The following is a 25,518-nucleotide window of genomic DNA, read 5'->3' on the forward strand; positions in this document are numbered from 1 at the left end:
GAACTAAGTTTTAGGCTCTAAGGTAAATACTCCCAGTATTGAAATAGGTAGTCACACATTACACCATCAAACTCACGATTACAGCATGGCCTGCTAGGCTCTCATCCCCTCAACGCGGCTCCGACGAAGTGTCGGTTGTTTGAGAAAGCAAACCCTTTTTGTAGTGCCTCAAGGGTTTCTAATTGCCCCCTGATTGGAAACGGAATCGGCCCATACATGGACAAAACCTCTTAGTTCTCATCCGCTTCTGCGCGGGCTTGCCGGGTGTGTCTGCTGTCCCATAGGCATGTGCGAAGGGAAGACATTGACCGCAAGCGCATGCGCGAAGCGGTAGTGTCTGAGTAGACGCTGAGGCTTTTGTGTGCAGATCGCAGGACGAACTCTGTAGATGTTTGCGCATGCGCGAACGAGACGTTACATCTTTTTCTATTTGCCTCAGTTAGGTTTATTAAGAGATGTAAACGTCGCATGCAGGTACTAGCAACTGCGAGCGTTGTGTTTGAAAGGGGGGGGGAAAGGGGAGGGTTCCTGGACCTCATTTTTGGTTCCTCATTACCCTTATGTGTATTTACACATTTTTCTTGAACTTGCATTTTGGATCATTGGTTTATTGATTTCTTGTTCATTCACAGGTTCTTAATATCGCCTATTGGGCGCAACGGACTTTCTTCCTTAAATACCAAATAGGTACATTTCACTAGAATTATTTTTGTAGAGCACACTTTGACATCTACACATACATGTGAGTAAGGTGAGGATAACTAGTGCACATCCTTGTCCTGAAGAAGGAGTCCTCGACTCCGAAACATGTCGACGCACTTTGAGGTGACCTTACCATAATCAGTAAAGCACAACCTCGCCTGCACTTTTTAATAATACCAGCCGAGGACTTAATAAAAGAGTTGTTTTCTCCTACGAGCCAGGTATTTTTTAACTTTCACTTCCACCTCACCACTCACATACCATACCTCCACACACACCAACACATAGTTCACCTTCAGTGCTCCTGCGTAGTCGTGAGTCGTAGCACGCCGCATTCCGTAGAGGTTTGCGAAGACCCCGATGATGAAGCATGACACCAAAGGGCCTTTTGGTGTGTGAGGGGTATTTAAATAACACTGGTTGTTCCTCACCACTGTAGGGATCACCGAACCCATCCTAGTGGATTCCTTTTGTTTATTCATTCTGCTTAAAGACATGAACATGCAGAGAGTCTAGAAGTTCCTTCACCCAGACCATGGAAGGCCCTCTCCCCAGCCGTCAGAACATAGACTACTTCCTGATGACCCAAACCTGAAGAAACGTAGAAAAACCAAGCAAGCCTATGAGCAATGACCGAGATCGTTACAGGCAGTGACTGAGTAATGGCCACTCTGTTTGTAGAACACAACATGCTTTTTTTGTATCTAGCACATGCTTACTGCCTTGAATGTCATGTCGTTCTTAGTGTGAGCTAGAAGATGACCTACCCCATGAGGAATTGTAAATCACCAAAATATCTAAAGAATCAGGCACATTTATCTGTACAGAAAAGTGTTCTGATATGTGCACTATAGAGGATTCCTCAATAAATGAATATCAATATTAATGTCGCCAGCTTGTCTAGACTCTGTATGTTGTTATACCTGTCTACATAGTTCGGTATATAATTATAGTTCTATATGCGTAGTTATTGTAAGCAAACCATGAACCATACCCTACAATAGAGTAATTGTGTAACATGCCACAGGGCAGAAAGGAGGCGTAGGATAAATTGTAGAGCATAGATGGTGTAACAGTCACATCTGTTATTATTTAAGTGCTACAAAGTTTCCAAACTCTGGCTGTGATTGCTAAGTAAAAAATAAAAATAAGTAATTCTAGCTGACCCGCAGACCTCTCACTCAGCCTCACCGCCCCACAGCAGTGCATACTCACTGACAGGTGCTCCCAAGCTTTATGCTGGTAGCTGTTGGAGGCAGGTCTGCCCACGCGCCCCGCCTCCATCTACCTCCTTACTCCTCCTTACTCCTCCAATACAACCAAAAATAAAAAAGGTTGCTGGGGCTGCAGCCAATGCCCTGGGGTGTTCTCACACTTCTTAATGGACATTGGCTGCTTGCACTGCCCCAGCAATTTACCTTCTACTGCCTTCTGCTTTATTGATTGTCTCCCTTCTTTTTGGGCTTGATACAGTGGTTGCCGTATAAAGTCATTGTGCTGGCCCAACGGTAAAGCTTTGATGGTTATCATTAACTTTATTTAAAGAGGAGAAGAGTGGTCTTATCAAACAAATGAGTAATGCTTGATAAAAGGCACCTTTTGGAGAGTACCTGTTTGTTTTTAAAGCTCGTCTTCGTGAAGGGTGGCTGCTGCCTGTAGATGAGTTTTTGCATGAGCACCGTTTTGAGGGGCCTTTTCATCAAATTCATCTGGGTCACCTTCAAGATATGTAGGGAACTGGATGTGATCACCGGTACAGCAAGAGATACCAAAATACAAAAGTCACAAGACTGCAACTATCCACAGAGGGCAACAGTCAAGGGCATAACCAGCACTTTTCAACATTGTTTCTTTGATTTTATTGGTCTGATCAGTCACTTCATGGCAGAGAGTAAATACTTTGTGCCTACATGCTGATTAACACATGTATTTTTAAAGGACCATTTGTATTTCCTAAATGTTTCATATAAAAAGTTTGGTTCTTATACCCAAAAAATTAACCACTGACTATTCAAACCATGTTTTCCTTTAAAAAGCATCGATTGACTTACCTATGTATTTGGCGCTGTTGACGAATCACCATAACATTTTCCATAAACAGTGTCCATGTAATTTTTGTTGTGCATGGAAAGTTTTGGGGTGATCTGTCAAATGGGGGCCATGAGAAATGGGTGGGTCATAAAAGTGTGTTTCCAATGTTAATTCCCATAGAGGCCTTAGACACACACCTGCAGCCCAAACCACTGGACGGAATTACCCCAATTGTGGCAGAAAGCTAGGCTTTTCATCTGCAGATGGTGCTTTTTGTTATTTGGTATAAATCTGTTCAGTAGTTTCTGAGAGATTAAAGGAAATCCAAATGTGTATATCTGTGGCCGCGACAACTTCACAAACAATTATTGAAAAAGAGATCGGCAGAGCTCTGACTGGATGTCAACAATTCAAATAGGAAGTGTTGGCAGTCATCTTGGAAGTCGGCTTCAGAAGGCTTCAGAAGGCTCTTTCTCCTGTTGAGTGGTCTAGTGAGGCAGTTCATAACCTATGGTCCGAGAACTCCTGGGCAACCATGATGCCTTCTCAGGGAGTATGTAGTTGCTTGGAACATTAAATAATATTAACAGAATATTAAAGTGCATATAAATAAATAAGTAAAATGTAAAAGTTAACATTTTTCAAATGTTTTGTAAATGTGAATGAATTTGAAATTAGAGGCTACAAGTTAGGTTGATATGTCTTCAATTTAAACCAAGCATCCCATTAAAATTAAATCTAAGATTTTTTTTATTTGTTTATTAGCTGTGAATAAAAGATCATATTTCTTTTTGTATTTTTGAGTACAGTCTTGCAGTTTAAATCATCAAAATTGCCTAAACCGGGAACCCTGCATTCCCGGATTACAATAATGATTCAGTGGTGGTCCCTAGATTCCAGTAATGATTAAGTAGGGGCCCATGGAAGTCAAAAGGTTAAAAACCACTGCCCATATAGATTTGCAATGAGTTATTAAAAAGTTGGGCTTCTTTTCTGGTCTGATCCTGCATGGATGCCCTTCAGACTAGCAGTGTGCCTCAAGCTTAGTTGGGCTAAATATTGGTACCTGTGCACAAACAACATGCCTACAGTGATCCAGCTATCTATGGACTTTTGTCTGTATTTTTCTGTAAGGCAGCATATTTGCTCATATTCTTTTTGAAAATCAACTGAGCTTGGTTAATACTAAGAATAATTTCACCCTTGTCACAATCTAAGATCAGATCAGGTGATAGGGGATGCATTGTCACACAATTGTGCAGTATTATTACTTTTGGTTGCACTGTTAGAGCTCAGTAGGCAGTAGGCGGTCACATTTACTACTACAATCAAAGTGTTTCAATGGTATTTCGATTAAAACACCGAGATCAGTAAATAACCACCCTCCAAGACTGGGTATTTTTCTTCGTCAGCATTATAATATGCTTTTGTTGGTCACAGGTAAATATAAACACTCCATAGTTTTGATGTATTAACATATTAATTGCATGCAATGATGGATATTTTTTATTCTTTTCAGACGTGCATTTTCTATGACTAGCAATTGACAAACACAAATTATGATTCAAACTTAATAAGTAAATAAAAGAACCTCTGCACCCGAAAGATAAGTGGACTGTCTTATTGTTTCTGAGTTTTCAAGTTATGAAATTACTATTGTAATTTTCTTTTGCCTAGAGTAAAAGGCCAACTACAAGGTGAATGCACTAAAATGTATGGAATGAGGTTTGTGAAGTAGTCAATCATAGGCATGTATTTCTCCCAGTCCCTGTATCGCAAAAGGTATGTACACCATGGCTATGTAATGTTTAGAGCTGTAACAGATCAAGAAAAACAGGCATTGCAAAGCCAGTCCTAGTGACGCCAGCTTCTGTGTATTATTTTTTCTCTGATCTATGGCCCGGGGGGAGGGGTGCTGGTTCAGTGAACAACAATATTTCACTTGCTTCAATAATTTTCTGCTGCAAAACCCATTGATTTTAATGCTGCTCTGTATTTACAAGGGTAGTATAAATATGGGGCAGCTCCAAAACTAAGACCCAATAAAACCTGGGGCCTTATTTATGAAGGCCTTGCGCTGCCGGTGCGTCACTTTTAACATGGGAAAAAGTTACGCACCGGTGGCGCAAGGCCTTCATAAATAAGGCCCCTGGTCTTAAGATGACGAAATGAGGAGAAATGATTAATGTCTACTCGTTTTTTGTGTTTCTATGTGTGCTGCATTGTGCATTGTGTCCATTCTTGCATATAAACAATCATTAAAAAAATAAAGATTTGCAACCTCTATGTGTACTGCACGCAACACACATAGGAGTTAGAAATTGCCATTCTGGATTGTTTATTCCTGCACACAAACAATCATTCCCTCAACTATTGTGCAAGGATGTCTGTGTTGGTGCCAGGCAGATAAATGTAGCACCAACGTGGGGGGAACGCAGGGGTGCGCTGTATCATTGTAAAGCGGTGCCTCCCTGCGTTTTATTAAATGACGGAGCGCGACATTGGTAATTGTGGGCTAACCCGCGCACCACCAGTTCATTGGACATATGCCCCTGAGTGGCGGGTATGCCTACGTTTGTGTAATATTCTGAAATTCTGCGTAGATTACCACTTCAATGATGAATTAGTGAGCAGTGTTGCCATCACTGTACATTCTGAACTTTTTCATTAACAGTCTCATTGCATACTTTGGTTCTCTTTAGGACGCCATATGTAAAATTAACAATAATCATTAAAGGTGATTGGGCAGTCTAAAGCACCCTGCTCTGCAAATCCTTGCAAACATCTGCATCTGAATGAGAAGCAGAGAGAATGATAAACGGATATTTATGCCATCCTGCTGACTACACAATGCAGCTGCTTCCAGCTGTACAAGTCAAGATCAATGTGAACACAGCCTACATTTATGAAAATAAGATTAATGCTCGAAAACAATCTAGTATTGACAGTTACCTCATTTATAATGATCCAGTGACAGTCTACTGCAACCAAATTAGTCTCCACGACCTGCAACAGAGAGGACAGGCCATTATTCAGCTTAGTAAGAAATGCAAAATAAAAGAGAATTGATGTGCTCTCTGAGCTGCTAACATGAAGCACGTTTGGAAAGACCTTGTAATTCAGGTGAGAATGGATAACCTTTTGCAATGCGGAGTACTAGGCTGCAGAAGAATTAGCATTCTTGCTTGGCTAAATAATTAAACATGAAAACATTATTCTGAAAATGTATAGAAAAAGTACAAACATTGCTGTCAAACATGAAGCAAAATATTATGAAAGGAAAGAAAAACATAAATTAATGCACCATATACACACGTGACACATGCATAATATCATAGAGTGAAATGCGGTATTTATTGCAACTGTTGAGTGTGAGTAGGGGCCATTCATGAGTCAGTCATGTTGCCCATCCCCTCCCTTTACATTGGAAATAAATAGCATGTTACACTCTTCACACCTGCATATGGATTAAGGTAAAATTGCATAAAAGAGGTAGAGAGAGAGAGAGAGAGAGAGAGAGAGAGAGAGAGAGAAAGAGAGAGAGGGAGAGAGGGAGAGAGAGAGAGAGAGAGAGAGAGAGAGGGAGAGATTGTAAAATCATCACTGTAACTCCATTTTTGTCAAACCTTAAAAGCTGGGTAAAGATGGGAGGTGGTAAAGTTATTGGTTAGGTATCATACACATAATTAATCAGTAGTCAATTCCCAAGTGGATTTTGGGATACATTATTTTATTAATTTAAATATATATATATATATATTTTTATTGCTGAATTTTCTCCCCCTAATAAAACACAGGAGGAGAAAAAACACACAACATACAAAAGAAGAGCATACGATTTCATAATAATTAAGTCACGAGCATTCCAATGGTAGCATCATAACTCATGACATTAGGTAAAATAATCGAAGCTCATAATAATCATCTAAAGTGCAAATCTGAGATTAAGCATAATAGGTGGTGAATTCCTTAAAACCTACTTGACACATTTGTCACACTTCTCAGAAACTACCAAATAGATTTACCCGACATTTGAAAAAGCACAGAGTGAAACTGTTCTTTTTGAAAATGACAAATCCAATTTCATTCCAGCATTTTAATGGGATACACATAAATAAATATGAGTAGCTGACACTGGGGTTCAGGTTCTGTAAAGCTCAAACACCAACATTGTCACAGGTTTCTGAAGGGTGAGAATTTTGCACTAGCTGCCATTATTCTAAACTGTTAGTAATTGAACCTGTAAAGGACCTATACTAGGGCAAGTGGAGCACATACTAAACCCAGAGGGGAACAGTCAACTCAGCACTCAAATGGCACTTAGATCATGGCGACTGAGGTCAAGCATGAGGTCAAGCATGACCTCAGGACCTGCACTGTTAGAGCTCAGTAGGCAGTAGGCGGTCACATTTACTACTACAGAGCACACTCATGGTGGGCTACTCTGAGCAACTAAATGTTACTGTTGCATTTTGCAATGATTTTAATTAATCATGCAAATAAAGCGATTACTTACTTACTGCAGCGCTCTATGAGCTTTGTCATGTATGTTCCTTCCAGGGTTAGGGGACAAGTAATCGCTGTAGGATCTGCTTCAAATTTGTGAACATGAGACCTATTTACAAAGATATTTTAGAGTACCTAAAGTAGTACTTGTGTAGTATTCTTTTATATATTTTTAATATCTTTGTGAATTGTCCAAAAATATCTAAAAGAATAAAATAGAAATATTCAAGGAATATTCCTACAGAATTTGTACAAATAGAAAAGACTCTGTCCTCTTTGCTCTTTTACCAATAAAGAGATCGTCATTTCATGGCCAGTTCAGAAAAAAACAGGAGTACAGAAAAGAATACCTATGTAATACTACTTCCACTACTCATACACGTCTGTGAGTCAGCCCTATGATCTCAAAATCTGTGTTGAGCCATTACTTTTCATGGAAAATGTAGCTCTCAGCCTTCCAACTATATATCCAGGGCCACAGGAATTATGCAATGTTGTAGTTGGTACAATTTTTGCACAATTATAGAGTTCCCGTATTTCCCACATAATCCATTACTGCTGCATAAACTGCAGATTTTAACTAAAATAATTCTTGCTAGCTCAAACAACTGAAAATTAGCTTTTTCTTGCTCTATAATTTACTCAGCCCTACCACATAATTTGGCCCCCCTGTCACATTATTCCAGCAGCCCTGTATATATCTTATGACTTTACACTGAGGTTCAAGATGTAAGGAAACACCATTGCCATATCCCACCATTCCGTAGTTATTGACTTTCTCAACACACTGCCCAGTATAATAACCCTTAAGCTCCTAATAGCTACTCAACACTTTGCACCCCTCATTGTACTAAAAATGAAATAACCAGGGACCATTTACCTCTGCTCTCTACTGGTTGAACTGATTGCATCTTATACTAAGGCCCTTCATGTAACTAAAACTGAAATAGTTCTGTTTTGACCTATTTTGATGAGTGACCCTGTCTCTGGAACTCTGCTTCTCGCAGCCTTGTTGATTCTGCATGTTATGATGTGACCGTTCACATTTTTTTACACGTGATAGGGAGGAAAAGTATCCTGTAATTTCCATGGTCAAGGCTGCAACCTCCTGCAAGGGAATGTCTGGGTCCTTTCCCCCCCAGAGGGCGGCTCTCAGGGGGGGTCCTCACAGTGTGCCACCAAGAACACTGTGAGTGCGCCCCTTGAGAGCTTTTTTGTCTTCAAGCCCGTGCCTTTATTATGGCATAGGGGCACAGGCAAAGAATTTCCCTCACTTGAATAGGGCCCACTCCTACGGAAATGAGGGAATGGCCCCTAAAGGTAGCTCTGGCACTTTAAGTGTACCAACGCTATTGCTACTACTGTAGGGGTTGCACAAGTGTCTGTGCCCCATTCTGTAATACCAAAGTGCCCAGGGGATGCAAAAAGTGGGTGCAAATGCCCTTTGGGCCCCCGGGCACTTACTGTAATAAGGCCCCATGTGTTTTGAACTGACTGGAATGAGAATATTAATGGTAACCCCTCTGCAATTCGACATTTTCCCTACTGTTGCACTGATTGGAGTGGGCGTAGTAAATGTTACCCTTCCGCTATCCAACACTTTCCCTACAGTTGCACTGATTGGAGTGGGATTAGTAAATTTTATCCTGCCACTATCCAAAACTTTCCCTACTGCTGCACTCACTGAAGTGGGAATAGTAAGTTGTACCCCTCCGCTATCCAACACTTTCACTACTGTTGCATTCGTTGGAGTGGAAATCGTAATTTTTACCCCTTCGCAATCTAACACTTTCCCTACTGTTGCACTCACTGGAGTGGGAATAGTAAGTTTTACCCCTCGGCTATCCAACACTTTCCCTACTGTTGCACTCATTGGAGTGGGAATAGTAATTTGCACCCCTACACAATCCAACACTTTCCCAACTGTTGCAGTGACTGGAGTAGGAATAGTACATTTTACCTCTCCGATATCCAACACTTTCTCTACTGTTGCACTCATTGGAGTGGGAATAGTAATTTTTACGCCTCTCCTATCCAACACTTTACCTACTGTTACACTCACTGGAGTGAGAATAGCATGTTTTACACCTCCTCTGTTGAACACTTTACCAACTGTTGTACTCACTGAAGTGTTAATAGCAAGTTTTACTCCTCCGCTATTCAACACTTTCCCTACTGTTGCTCTCATTGGAGTGGAAATAGTCCTTTTTACCCCTACGCAATCCAACACTTTCCCTACTGTTGCACTCACTGGAGTGGGAATAGTAAGTTTTACCCCTCCACTATCCAACAGTTTCCCTACTGTTGCACTCACTGGAATGGGAATAGTAATTTTTACCCCTCTACTATCCAATACTTTCCCTACTGTTACACTCACTGGAGTGGGAATAGTACATTTTACCCCTCTGCTATCCAACACTTTCCCTACTGTTACACTCACTGGAGTGGAAATAGTACCTTTTATCCCTATGCAATCCAACACTTTCCCAACTGTTGCACTCACTGGAGTGGGAGTAGTAAGTTTTACCCCTCCCCTATCCAAAACTTTCCCTACTGTTGCACTCATTGGACTGGGGATAGTAATTTTTACCGCTACGCAATCCAACATTTTTCCCACTGTTGCACTCACTGGAGTGGGAATAGTAAGTTTTACCCCTCCGCTATCCCTCACTTTCCCTACTGTTGCACACATTAGAGAGGGATTAGTAGATTTTATCCTGCCACTAGCCAACATTTTCCCTACTGCTGCACACACTGGAGTGGGAATAGTAAGTTTTACCCCACCGCTATTCAACACTTTCCCTACTGTTGCACCCATTGGAGTGGTAATAGTAATTTTTAGCCCTAAAAACTATAACAGTTCTCCTGCCGTTGCAATTACTGGAGTAGGAATAGTAATTTTTACCCCTCTGCTATCCAACACTTTCTCTATTGTTACACTCACTGGAGTGGGAATAGTATGTTTTACCCCTCCGCTATCCAACACTTTCTCTACTGTTGCACTCATTGGCTTGGTAATAGTAATGTTTAACCCTACGCAATCCAACCGTTTCCCTACTGTTATACTCATAGAAGTGGGTACAGTAAGTTTTACTTTTCCGCTATCCAACACTTTCCCAACTGTTGCACTTACTGGAGTGGGAATAGTAATTTTTATCCCTATGCTATTTAACACTTTCCCTACTGTTGCCCTCACTGGAGTGGGAAGAGTAATTTTTACCCCTATGCTATTTAACACTTTCCCTACCGTTGCCCTCACTGGAGTGGGAATATTCATTTTTACTAATCCGCTATCCAATACTTTCCCTACTGTTGCACTGACTGGAGTGGTTTATTTAAGTTTAAAGATGTCTAAATAGTTTAATGTTTTAATTTATAATAACTTTACTTATAATAAAATGGGTTTTTAAAATAGATTTTCTGTTATTGTATGTATATTTATATATATTTATATATATATATATATATATATATATATATATATATATATATATATATATATATACCTAATATATTTATATATCTATACCTAATATATTTATATATATATATATATATATATCCAAGCTCCCATCCAAGGGTGTTAACCCATAAAGAAAATAGCACTCTCAGGGGTCGTTCCACAGATGATTTATTACGGGAACAGTACAGCAACGACGCGTTTCGCCATAGGGCTTCTTCAAATTGTGCACAATTTGAAGAAGCCCTATGGCGAAACGTGTCGTTGCTGTACTGTTCCCGTAATAAATCATCTGTGGAACGACCCCTGAGAGTGCTATTTTCTTTATGGGTTAACACCCTTGGATGTTTGGAGCTTGGACATTATTAACGGGTACACCCCCGTTGTTTGTGCACCCGCTCGAGTGTGCTACCGGCTGGTGTTTTGGAGCAGAGGAATATATATATATATATATATATTTATATAATTTATGCAGTAAATTAAAATTATTAGTCTAATAATTGTTTTAAAGTAAATATGTATATATATATACATATATTTATTATTATGTATGTGTGTTTACATTTTTTATATTTGTTAAAATATTAAATCTACTTAATTTTTTTAATTAATTTTATTATCTAATATATTTAATATGTATTATTTTTTATATATATATATATATATATATATATATATATATATATATATATATAAACATCAATATTTTGTACAACTATATTTTTAACATCTATATTTTTTGCTGATACTTTTGTATTTACCTGTTTAAGTATATGGAGTCGATATTTTTGCATTCATAATTTTTTCATCTATATTTTTTACTTCTTTGTTTACATCGATATTCTGTCAGTGAACCTGAAACAAATTAGGTTTATGTAATGTGTACACTAATGTTTCATGTGTATTGCATTAAATTGTAGCTTCTAGACATGTGTACATGTATACATTTAAGATTTTACTGCATGCCCTGTGTAAAATGGATCTAAAATACTGCCCACTCATATTCCTTTGTGTTTAAATGTGCGCACCCATATTAAATGTGCACCATTGAGTCAATACTTTAAGTCATCTCTAATAGGTTTAATTAACATGCCACAGAAAATACTATTTTCCATTTTCTAGTAACATGACATTCCTTGCAGGTATTTACACACATTGTTAGTTTGCAAATAGATATATTACTGAACTAATGATAGAAGGAGGGAGCCTGAGAAGAAGCTTTAAAAAAAAATCAATGTAGAGCCAGAGCATTAACTGAAGGGCAAATTCAGCAATGTGACAACCTGGCCTGTGTGTGAGAAGATGATGTCATTCCCATGTCCAGTGTGGGATACTTTGCGAATGTTGCAGTCTACAAACTGAGATGTGAAGAAAGACAATAGACCCCTGATTATGCATGCAAAAGGGTGTTGCCCAGGAGACTCTTGTATACTATAACCTAGTGTTGTTCACACCATAGGAGAGCAGATCCCTTCAGATTTTCCCTAGAACACTTTCAGATATTTACCTTGGACTTTGAGAGGTTTAGACCTCTATGCTTCCCTTGATTCTTTGCTGAGTGTAGCTTAGGCTAACACTTACTTCACTAACCCAAGAAGACTCTTGATCGAGCTTCTGAAATGCTGACACCTTCCTACTTATGCCGCTGTATATAATTCTATTTTCCTTAATGGAAGTTCCTGATTTCTTAGATCCTTTAGACTTTAGAACCATTTTTTACCTTGGACTTTACTTTAGGTGATTTAGGCTTACCCATGTATAGGCGGAAAAATCTGAGTCTCCTATCTGAGCATCAAATTCTATTGGTGATCTTTTGCATTGCTGTGGCTGAACTCCTTGTCTGCTTGATTTTAGTCTTCCTAAATTTCTTTAGGCGGTTATTCCTACATTGCTGTTGTTATTCTGTACCTTGCGCATGGTGTTAAGAGTCATGTATCTTAACTTGATTCTTGATTTGTAATAAACCTTCTTAACCATAGTTAGGGATTCCTGGTTTTTATTGTGTAGCCAAATGGGTTACACTGTTAACTGAAATTGATTGATGCAATTTTAACTCCCATCGCCTCTCAGGTTGAAAATAAAATGTCCATCTAAGGAGCAATGGTAAAAAAGTGGGCCCATAAAATGCTAGATCACACTTTTAATTTTGCTCCAAATCAGATAGGAATAAGATGGAGATTCCTCTTTATGCATTATCTGAAAATCAGTTAAATGTGTTTCCACCAATATTGAGAGCCATACAATTCTATGGGTTTTGAATAGTCGATTTGAGAAACCCGATGACGATACCAGACTTCCCCACCTACCTGGCACTGGGGCTACTGAATGAGATTCTTGTATTCTGCACAGGAGTAACTCAGCAGGGCATGGGCTGTGATATAATAGGACAATCACCTTCTCTGGCCCCTCCCAAACACTTGCATACATACGAGATGTGCATAGCCGGAAATGGGCTAAGACCTTCAGGATCCATGACATGGAGATAATATGCTATGGCAGACATAAATGCTTGGTTTTGTTCAACAGGTAGTTTTCTACAATTGCACCCTTTTGGTATTGTGTTTTGATCCAGGATGACACGCGTGGTGAACGGATATACCATGATAGAAGTATAAGTACTGTTTGTGCTTTCGTCTGCATGTTTTATATATTACGGCTTTAGTTTTCCCAATAGTGTGCATGGCCCTTATTCACTTCCAAAGCAATATAAACACTATGGGGCCGATTAGGATGGCGGTTTTTCCGCATCCTCCGGGCCGGCGGAAGTGTCCGCCGGCCTGGAGGATGCGGAAAAACCGCGGCGGAGACTCCAAAGACCCACCGCCAAATTAGGATGGCTGGTGGGTCTGATAATCTGTCCGCCGCTTTTCCGCCGCGGTCGGAAGGCGACCGCGGCGGAAAAGCACTAACATGTCTGGCGGTGTCTATCAGACACCGCCAGGCATATTAGGATGTCTGAAAATATATGCTTTTCCGCGGCGGCTTTACCGCTGTGGAAAAGCATACGGACCTTCACTTTGGGGGCCCGTTGCGGGCCCCCTGGGTGAAGGTGGGGTGGGGGGGTGCACATGGGGGGTACCTATGGTACCCCCCTGCATTTGCGTGCACAATGCAGCAGGCACCGCGCGGTGCCTGCCGCTTTGTGCACGCAAATGCTGTGCATGGATTTTTTACATTGCGGCGGATGCAGCTTGAAGCTGCACCCGCCGCAATGTTAGTGATAGAGGATGTGACCGCCACCCTGGCGGTCACATTCTAATTTGATCGGAGGGAACGCCGCAGCCCATGCGGACGTTCCCTCCTCCTCAGGGGTCGCGGACGGACTCAAGTCCGTCCGCGATCCTAATCGACCCCTATATTTGTCATATTGCAGCAGCGCTGTATAATATTCTGCTGCCTTGCATGGCACCTATGTACTTAGCTCAATAAAGATCCACCGGAAAAAAAGGAACTTTTACTTTGAAAAATAATGACATCTAAAAGTATTTATGTGTATACTCCTTCCACAGTATTTGTGAATAGATAGATAGACAGACAGACAGACAGACAGACAGATAGATAGATAGATAGATAGATAGATAGATAGATAGATAGATAGATAGATAGATAGATAGATAGATAGATAGATAGATAGATAGAAAGATAGATAGATAGAAAGGTATGTAGGTAGGTGAATGGATGGATGGATGGATAATGTCCTCAAGCAGTAGGAACATTGTTGTAATGGAGGAGATACAGCTATGTAAACAAGTAAACTTGTGCTCGATTTTGGCCCCAAATCCAACTGAGACATAATCGCCAGAAATTCTTTTAAAAGTGTACTATTTCTATTCTGCTAGACAACAATCTGCACTTTAAAAAAATATAGAAAACACTAAGACGATGTACTATTAGACTGTGGAGCAATTAACCTAGGCACGTGTTTAGTTATAATTAGTGAATTCGAATACCATTTTTTGTGCCACAGAGGAAAATGGAGTGAAGCAGTTGGAATCTGTTTGAATATATTGCCTGTTAAAATCAGCTTCTAGTGCTGCTGGCACAGTGACAGCGAGATCTGATCTGCACATAAAAAGGAAAGGCCAAATTGGAAATTTCCATGTAAGAGAGAGGACAGTGAAAATGTTTATTCTGCTCACATCTTAGAAGGAAATTGAGCTAAACTACAGAGCACACGTGCAATGAGTGGAATGAGACTCATTATAAATAATGTACAAGGGCCATAAAGGAACAAAAGCACATGTAGTGGATCAGCATGGTCTAAGGAAGCCTGCTGGAACATCCTCTGTCAGAGAAGCAAATGGAGAGCATCTCTGCAACCTGAGTTTATAGATTCAGGAGTCTACATATTCCCAAGGTTCCCCACAAAATGGTATATCCCTTTGATAAATATTTCACTCACATGACAAAGAGGTGGTATAGTAGCATTTTATTCCTTACAGATCTTATATAGGGATGTGCACAATGTGCATAATAAGCTTTTACATAATTACCCAAAATGGAAATCTATCTATATTCTAGCTCTAAATGAGCCCTCAGGCCAATTTTTGGCATGAGGGCCTCATTTAAACAAAAGCAGTGCGAATAACAGCTGCTTGTGTTTGTTGCACCCGTGCATTCATGGGCAATTTTTACAGTGAATTGCGTCACTTGCTGTAAATCTTCAGTATTATTGTCACGTAATTACATGAAGAGGGATAATGGCATAATCTCTGGAATTTTGCATAATTAGCATGATGTGAAAATCCCCAAGTTATGCAAATTATTTGGCAACATTTACATTTTGATACGTCTTATTAATGTTCCCTGTGTTTTTTTTACAATTTCCTAGACCCACCTATCCTTATTGCTCTGCAAGATGGACATGATTGTCAATTGGCTGTCCGGGTCAATTACATATCACAGTACCTTATTTTTCATAGGACATTATAGATACTAAAAACAGACGGGCAGATTTATCATACTTTCACGCAACATAATGGAGCAAGACAACTTGCCGCTCTGTGTGAAAGAGAAAGAGAGGAATGCGCCATATCTAGCAAAATATGGCAAAGTCCTGGGGGCAGATTTATGAAGGCCTTGCGCCGCCGGTGCGTCATTTTTAACATGGGAAAAAGTGACGCACCGGCGGCGCAAGGCCTTCATAAATCTGCCCCCTGCTCTCTGCCTGCGCAGGCGCATAATGTGCTGCCTTGCGCCAATGGAGGCACCCTTGTGCTATGGAGAAAGAGTGACTGCATTGTAGGCAGGATTGTTTTTGGACAGGAAAGGGCACTTTCATGCAATAAAAATAATCTTCAGAAACAATTATTCTTGTGGCCTTGAGTGCCTTGATAAATCTGAAACTAGGTTTTAAATTGCCATGTGCTATCTTGCATGATACAAGGGTGATGCAAAACTATGCTATGTCAGGCCCCAAGAATTTTGAAAGTCAAGCGATTTTCAAGGTAACAGTGACACAACAGCTTTTCAAGTAATTCTAATTATCTATATGTTTCATGGGTTCTTTATTAGAACACTCATGAGTGAAAGAACCTCAGCATGGTCACCTGAATGTTTATAGCTCTTAGATATTAATTATAAATGCCAAGAAGAAGGAAAGGTATTTATGGCACCTTAAACATTTCAATACCGTGGAGTGCAGTATTTTCTGGGTGCAGTGGGATAATTCTTATTCGGAGTATTTTACTTGGATTCAGAGATACCATAAAGAGAAAGTATTCATCTCCTTAAATTCCACATGTGCATTTTTGCACTCATTCATCCACAATAAAGCTCAGGGGTCTAACCTTCAGGAATCTATAAGGCGAAAGTGAGAGGTGTGGTGTTTTCCTGCATGACTGATTTCTGATCCAATAGTAAATATCTGTTTGCACCGAGATCTGAATTATTCCCTGCACTTACCTGAATTGTACACCTTCAGCTTTGCTTTTGTAAGGGAAATGCATGGGTCATAATAAGTGAAGGGCTAATTGCTTCAACCTGGTCATGGTACACATTGGTAAAAGGGCTTCTCCATTACAGAACCCCAAGAAATTGTTACACTGTCTTGCCCTGAGAAGGAAAGTCCCCTGGGATGGAGAGTTCTGATTTGCATGGGGATAACTGTAAGAAAATGGATTATTATTTGTGGTGGGTGATTGCCCATCCAAAGTGATAATAACACTTGTTTGCCAGGGATAGCCCCAAAAGTCAGTACATTAACCTGAGCTCATACCCTGTTAGCTACGGCACAGAGCAGACAGGCAAAATTTAAGACAATGTGAAAAATGTTTATGCAGCACCACAAAAGTAGTTGTAGAAAATTGTATTTCTGGTTTAGGGTTCTGAATCCCTACTCAAGCAGCAACTACAATTCTTGTCAGGTGAAATACAAGCAAACCCCAAATTAACTTGTGCTTACTATGAGTTTAGAGTTTGAGTTTAAAACATTTATAGAGCGCACGTTCACCTGGCAGTTTCATGGCGCTGTAGTGTACAGAACCCAATGGCAAAGAAATCAGGGGAGAGGCAGACCAAAACAATTACAGTGGAAAGGCTTGTGCAAAAAGAAAAGTCTTTAACGCCTTTCGGAAGTGTGAATATTGAGTAGAAGATCTAAGATGAGCGGGGAGAGAGTTCCAGAACACGGGGCAAGTGAGGAAAATTTCGTGCCCCCCCACTTTTTACGCCTAAAACAGGGCATCTGGTAGCTTCGAACAAAAGCACTCAGGCTTAACTTAGAGGCAATATGTTAAGTATTTATGCAGCACTTCAAACAGTAATAAAGTGAAAACACAACATTAGAAAAATCCCACACCAATTTAGACCAAAATGGCATACATTCAATTATTAGAACTAGAGAAATGCAATTTTAAAACGTTTGTAAAAGTCAAGCACTAAGAAGCAAAAAATGCCTAAAGTGGTTATCTAGTCACTGTAGACTGGGTCCAGGTCACAAGTTTAGGCCTGTTAGAAATGGGGTCGCTAATTACCAGTGGTTTGCACCCAGTCCAAGTAGGGACTCTAATCAGGGTAAAGGGATTACACAGCTAAAATAACCGCTGCTCACTCCCTTGGTAGCTTGGCCCAAGCACTCAGGTTTATCTCAGAGGCAAAGTTTCAAAATATTTCAGTCCATAGTAAACTATGGATTTTGAATTTTTAGCACTAAATAGCTGGGATACGTCAAAATCTAAGACGAAAACAGGTACAGGTAGGTGAGGCGCAAGAAAAGCAAATCAATGTGTTGGATCCTTACTGCCAGAGGAGGTGTTGCGTCAGTTCCATACTGTGAGAGAAGGTGATGCATCCAACTCTGAGCACATGACCTCGGTTTCTTACTGTTGAACTTGGCACCCAGGGACAATGCCCGAAAATCCAGACAGGCTGCGTTAAAGCAGCAGCAGCAGAGCACGCACTGCATCGATTTCACAGCAGTGAAGCAGGAGGTGCATTGATTCTTCAGGTGCACAACAGGCCTGCAGCAGAGTCAGAGCAGGTTCCATAGACGTTGGTGACATGGTGCTCTGGATCCGTGCTGTGGGGATCTTTCAGCTGCATGGCAGGTGCTGTGTCGAATCTTCGGCCACACAATGGCTATGCGTTGATTTTTCAACCGAAAGGCATGCTGCATCGGGAGAAAATGGGCGCTGAGGGCCGAGGTGCGGATTTTCTTCTCAGGTTACCGGCTTCAAACTCCAATGGCCCAGGAGATGGGTTTGACACCGCTTGGCAAGTCAGGGCCCTCAGCAGAAGAGCCCAGGCACTGGTAGGTGAAGTTTTTAGGAGCCCTGAGACTTCTTAACAGGAGGCAAGCACTCACAAGCCTTTGGAGAACCTTGGAAAGCTGGATGCAGAAAGCAAAGTCCAGTCCTTTCACTCCCAGGACAGAAGCAGCAAGCAGCAAATAGCAAGCAACAGACTAGCACAACAAAGCATTGAGTAGAGTGTCAATCCCTCCAACAGTATCCAGCTCTCCTTCCTGAAAACATTTCCTCTTAGTACAGAAGTGTTCTGAAGTTATGGTGTCACAACTCCATTACTTATACAAGTTTCTGCTTTTGAAGTAGGCACACTTCAAAGTAAAGTCTTTGTAGTGCACAAGACCCTGCCTTTTCCTGACCTTGCTCCAGACACACTACAGGGGCGCGTAGACAGCTTTGAGTTAAGACAAGCACAGCCTTATTCTGGTCTCAGTGACAACTCCTCCCACCACTCTCGCTCAGGAAGACCCATCAGCCTAGTGATGGGTCATCAAGCTATGCAGGGCACACCTCAGCTCCCTTTGTGTGACTGTCTAGAGTGAATGCATAATCAGCGCAACTATCACCCTCCCTCAGACGTGGATTCCCCAGGTAGGCAGAGGCACAGAATGGTAAAGCAAGAAAATGTCCACTTTCTCCACTTTCTAAAAGTGGAATTTTTACACAACCAGCTTTAAAAACAACTTCTATAAAACATATATTTTTTATTGTGAGTTTAGAGACCCCAAACTCCAAATTTCTATCTCTTCCCAATTGGAAGTTAGACTTGTAAGAGGTTACAAGGCAGCTCCATTGACAAACCTATGAGAGAGATAGCCCTTGCAATAGTGAAAAAATAAATTAGCAGTATTTCATTATCAGGACATGTAAAACACACCAGTACATGTCCTACCTTTTAGATAAACAGTACCATGGCCACAGGGCTACCTTGGGCCTGTCTTAGGGATGCCTTGCATGCCGTAAATGAAAGGTTTTGGCCTGGCAAGTGGGTGCACTTGCCAGGTCCAGATAGCTGTTTCAAACTGCACACACAGACACTGCAGTGGCAGGTCTGAGGCATGTTAGCAGGGCTACTCATGTGGGTGGCACAGTCAGTGCAGCAGGCACACTAGTAGCATTTGATTTACAGGCCCTGGGCACACCTGGTGCACTTTACTAGGGACCACCTAGTAAATCAAATATGCCAATCCTGAATAAACCAATTTCCAGTACAATTTAGACAAAAGAGCATATGCACTTTAGCACTGATTACCAGTGCAAAAGTGCCCAGAGTCATAAAGCCAATGAAAACAGGTCAGAATACATAGGAGGAAGAATGCAGAAAAGCGTGGGGATAACCGTGCAAAAAGGGCCTGGTCAAACAAGGCCAACCGCGATGGAGTGTGGGCAGGATATGGGACTAAGTTCATTTTACTGGTAAAGTACCTTGTGGACTTAGGTCCTGATTTAAAGTTTGACAGATGGGCACCGGTCACAAATGGGAAGATTATTATGTCCACCTTACTACAAGTATTATAGGCTATAATACACTTGTATTGCAGTGGAGGAGACATCTGTCACGTTTGTGATGGGAGGTCAAAGCTGTTGCAAACTTAATGTCTCTGTAGAAAATGCACCAGGAGCCTAAGCTGATATTAGCTCTTGTTGGGAGGTGCTACATTGAAACCAGTGGTCATTGAAGATACCAAGAGAGGTTTTTGTAAACCATATAATTATTATACAATTAATTGTTGTAGACTGTTTGGTATATGACAGGTGATTTAGTGATGAGTAACTCGATATGTCGTGTTTCAAGGTATTCATGTCTTTTACTTCATAATCTATATTTAAATTGCATTGCTAGACCTGCCATCCTTAGGGTAGTCTTCCCCCAAACATTCTTCCTGCTTGCCTCCTCTTTTTGCTTTATCTTTTTGTTGGCCCTAGGACTCTGGGCACTTAATGCTGCTGACCCGTGCTAAAGTCCATGTATGTCTCCCCTAAACATGGTGACATTGGTATATACCTGATTGTCATATTTAGTTTACGCATAAGTCCCTTGTAACGTGGTATACCATATGACCAGAGCCTGTAATCTAAATGGTAGTAGTGAGACTGCAGTGCTGTTTGTGCCACCCACACAAGTATCCTTTCAAGTTTAGATTTTACATTTGCTGGTAGTGACAATTAGCTAAATTTGTCTTTCACTACTGTGAGACCTACTCTTCTCATAGGTTAGCATTGGGAATTCCTTAATACACTTTTAATATGTAAATATTGATTAGAAAGGAGTAGCTGCATCATGTTTCATATCTTTGGAATAGTAATGATAAACAATCTTTAATGGTAAAGTTGGATTTAACATTAATATTTTAGAAATTATACATTCAGAAAGTGGGTATTTCTCTGCTCTTACTGCTCTTTGTGCCTTGCAGCCTTTCTCCAATACTCATACAAGGTGGTTGACAGCTACGCTTTATGCATTCCCTTTATCCAGCCACAAACACAGGAAGGGTGGGTGTGACAGAGAACTCATCTGCATTTTGATAACTCTTCCTGGGCAGGACTAGTGAAGGGGAACTGACACTTACATCTGAATAGGCAGTGCCCTGTTCCTCACACAATGGACTGATTACCCCCTACTGATAGTCTGGAGCCTGGGCTGTGAAGAAAGGGGGACCTGTGCGCTTCAAGGGCCTGCTTTGAAGTCATCCCCACTTCAAAGGCTCTGACCCTACCAAGATTGTACACTAATGGGCATGTGAGGAGCTCTGCCAGGAGTAAAGACTGATGTGCTGCAAGAATTATTATGTTATGTTATGACTTGGCATTTCCACTCTGCTTGAATGCTACTCTGGAAGAACTGCTTATCTGCTTTGCTGTGTTGTCCTGCTGCCTGCTTGTCTCTGCCCTGCTAAGGACAAGGACTGGACCCACCTCACCTGAACCCAGAGAGACTGAAGGGCTTGCTGGCTTGTCCCCTGTTCGGAAGTCTCAGGGCCATCAAAGACTTCCTTTAACTCTGCAACAGCACCTGGACTCTGCTATCTGTGAGTCCTGACCTGCCAGGTGGTGCCAATCCAGACCTGTCCCCTTTAAAGTTGAAATCTGCTGCCCTGAACCATCAAAATTGCAGTGACGAATTTGAGCTGCTCGCCACATTGCCCTCCGATGCAGGAGCCGATCAACGACACTGCTTTGACAGACTGTGCGGCTCAACAACATTGGACAGCGCGGCTCGATGATGATGCAGTGACTGCATTGCAAGGGGGTTCGTCGATGATGCCTTCATTGCCTGCACAGATTGGAACCAACGCATCAGGTCTTTGCTTCACTGCTTGCTCTATGCAAGATACTTTTTCAGTGGGACCAGCATGGGTCCTTTAGCCAGCATGCCCTCCATTGTGGTCGGCCTCAACTTTGGATTTACCCTGGTCCACCACAACCTCAAGTAATCCGTAAGCGCTATTAGACTCCAAGCACTAGATTTTGATTTAATCTTGAAATATTCATAAATCCGGTCCTACTTATTGTCATTTTGTCATTTTCATCTTGTTTGACTCATACAAATATAATCTATTTTTCTTACCCTGTGTGGATTTTGTTTGAGGTGTATTCATTGTCTTACTGTGTGTTTATGTGTGTGTGTGTGTGTGTGTGTGTGTGTGTGTTGCACACATACTTTACACATTGCCTCTTTAGATGAAGCTGACTGCTCTGTGCCAAGCTACAGGTCATCTTTTAGTGTGTCTACCCTGACTAGAATGGTGGTTCAAGCTTGGACAGGGTGTATACCTCTGCCAAAGAGAAAGCCCAGTTCTAACAGTCATCTATTCAAAAGGGACATTAATTCATGTATTAGAGGTAATCAGATTTATAAATTAGAATGCCTCTGCCCTTTTACAAGTGTTTGTTAAAGTTGTGTAATCCAGTTCTGATTGTCAGTTTTTCCTTCATGCATTACTCTTTAATTATGGAACACTACATGACCAATGCTAAGTCTGTGAAATAAAATGTGCAAGTATTTTGCTGTTGATTTATTGACCACAGAACATGCCATTGTTTAGGGTTTAATTAGTGGTTAGCATTGTCTGCAGAGGGCATTAACCACTGTTAATTGCCCCCCAAGCTAATGGTGAGGATGCACAATGAAAGAAAGGGCAATTAGTAGCTATTAAATCCAAATAGCATGTGGGTGATAAGTCTTTTGTCAACGGATAATCTCACATAACATAGGTTAATAGTCCATGCCTGTGCTATGCCACTGTTTTACACACTCTTTGATCTTACAGTGGAAGCACAAAGCAGTGATTAATATTAACTTTCTACGTATTCTGAATGAGTCAGCCAAGTTAAGCGTTTTGTAGAGGGTGGTGATGCTGTGCAATGATCCTCATCTGAATTCTGTGACACAGATGCAGGTGAGGCAAGTAAGGCAGTCATTCTTAACACCTCGAATTATTGACTAGCTCCATTAAAAATAATCTAATTAGAAAATGAATGTGTCAGCACTGTCGCTCCCACTTTCTTTATGGTCTATATCTCCCTCTGCATTTCTCCTACATTTCTTCCTCAGGTCACTGCTAGTGATTTAAATGCAGCGCGTCCTTTCAGAGTGTAATTTCAATGAAGTATTATGTCAGCATGTAGCTAAAAATTGTATTCTGTGAAATTTGATTGGCGAGCTCACTCCCATCGTTATGTTTATGGATTCGTGGCACAATTAAAAGCGTCCAGATGCCTCCCTAAACCCTTAGGTGGAACAGAAAAAATAGGAGTTGAACAAATTTCCAACAACGCACAAAGAAAATAAATTCTCACTGGATTTTTTAATTACATTTAAGTGAGATGTAAAAAAGGTGTAGACATTGAGAAGCGAAGTATAAAGTGCATTTTATATATGTGCCTAATGCTTCATGTAATGGAAATGACTATACAGAATGGTCCCTAAGTGAAAATAACAAAGAGTCTTAAGAAAAGCATAGAGAAGGAATAAAATTCATTTTTGGAAAGTAGTCTATATTCCACTTTTTTATCCAGAAATGTAAAGATTTTTTTAACTATATCTTGTCACAACATTCCCTGACACCTAAAAATGGGTAGGTTATATTTCAGTTTCATTTCTCAAATATCTGTCCTTGCATGCTAAAACAGGGAGCAGTTATTGTATACTGCCTCTGTCAATCTAATTACATATTTCTTCTAATGCCAATCTTTATAAACCCTTTGATCTTTTAACTCCATCCGGACATATTGTGTTCCCACATGTTTCTTTCCTTATCAATGACTCAGAAACAGCTCCCTCCCCTCTTCCCTGTACGGTTAGTGATGTACCTCAAAGTTTTCCTCTTTCACCTGCTTCCTTTGAGACAAGGCAGGTATATTGTTGGAATAAAGTTGGTCTTATGTTTATTATAGCCTTACAGCCAGCCACAGTGGTCAATACCGCCCATTAAAGGCCCCCTTCAGCGGTGAGGGCCTTTAACAAGGGAGCGGAACTTTAATGCATATGGTATAGTCTAGCTATGGACAGCTATAAGGCTTTTAGAACATTCCGCCACTAGAGAGCAGAATGTCCCAACAAATAAAGCAAAGGCCTCAGTGAGCCTGAAGGGGTTGGATCCCCTCAGGATCCATGAGGCCTTTGTTCACAGCAACAGCTGTCGACGACAACATGAGAATGTGGAAACTTCGGGCTTCTACTGGCCATTAGAAGCCCGGAGCACTCCATTGTCTTCAATGGAGTGCTCAACAATTCCAATGCTCTATTAAATATCTGTATTCAGGACCTGTTAAGGTGATTGTCCTTCCCTGCAGCCACTGGCCCAACACTATATCACCAGCGATTAATACCTGTTTGAAGATAGTTGAATGGTATCCCAGGAACCTCACCCTTGATCAGCGCTCCAGCGCTTACCATGCATACAGGCAAACTGAGATCACTGTGTAAGCTATAGCCAAAGCAGTGCAAACTCCCTGCCTATGATCCATCTTCTAAGGTCTCTGGATGAAAAGAAAGTCATCCTATTAATTTAATTCACTTTTTGATTGGGAACACACATATTGAACACCTACCTTGTTATGAACTCAGCTTTTGCTACCAACAACGATCTGGTTGAAGTCACCAAAAAAGGGACCGGTCTCTACCTGAATTGGTCCAGAGATGGTCATTAAGTTCAACAAATTCACATAGCCGAAGAACTATCAGTGTCTTTTAGTATCTCTGTCTCCAAAGTGGCATCCAAATGTAGACCCACATTTTGGCTATCTTTGGGATATAACACTTGTTTTTATATCTCCTGATTATGAGTCTTGTTGAGAGGTAGCTCCATGGGTAATACGACCAGCACCTTCGAAGTTTTACTAGGCGCAACAATGGATCCAATAAAACTAAACGTGCTGCTGCACACATTTTTCGCCTGCTGAAAATAAGAGAGCAAATTTAGGTTCAGTTTGTTATTTCTCAATCCAGGCCTGGGAATTGAAAAAGGCCACAAACTGGCTGGAGATAGTGGGAACAATCATTCCACGTCATATATCTCTTCCTTATATTACTGGCTAACACATAGGACCATAGACTTACTTCATTCATTACTCATACAGGTAAATAATTTCGTATGGGACAGCAGAAAAATCAATGCTTGAGCATGAATAACAAATACATACACACGAGCATGCATGGATGCTGGCAGTAAAAGGGTACCTCATTATAATTAATCTCATCAGCTATAGGGGTGAGTAGTGTTTAATTTGAGCTGGTGGTTGCTGGTGGGGGCCACCGGCAATCTTTTTTGGAGCCCTTCAGTTTTTTCCTGCATCTGACATTTAATACGGAGGAAGAGAAAGACAATAAACTGTCATAAAGGGAGAAAGTAAATAACTGCAAGCGTGACTTAAAGGAACATGAAGTGATGCATGAGGTGGACTCAAGACTATGAAGCCTTGGTATTGGGCGAGCCGTAATATAATTGCATCAGTCGCGGGCTTCTGAGCAGAGCTTTAGGCACCTGCACTCATTCTTTCGCGAATTAAGCATTGGGAGCTCTAAGTAGCCATAGAGAATAAACATATTCATAGTTGCTTGTGCTAGTTTGG

At 40.9% G+C, this 25,518-nt stretch overlaps 1 protein-coding gene across 1 annotated transcript in view; it reads right to left on the minus strand.

Annotated features, from left to right (window-relative positions):
• GRID2 (glutamate ionotropic receptor delta type subunit 2) overlaps nt 1-25,518 on the minus strand; it is a 2,545,914-nt gene that overhangs the window by 1,148,963 nt on the left and 1,371,433 nt on the right. The window contains exon 5 of the mRNA XM_078676229.1: nt 5,686-5,739. Coding sequence (XP_078532355.1) covers nt 5,686-5,739 — 54 coding nt within the window. The remainder of the gene's footprint in view (nt 1-5,685; nt 5,740-25,518) is intronic.

Source organism: Lissotriton helveticus, chromosome 2_1 (assembly GCF_964261635.1).
Source record: "Lissotriton helveticus chromosome 2_1, aLisHel1.1, whole genome shotgun sequence".
Taxonomy (NCBI): domain Eukaryota; kingdom Metazoa; phylum Chordata; class Amphibia; order Caudata; family Salamandridae; genus Lissotriton; species Lissotriton helveticus.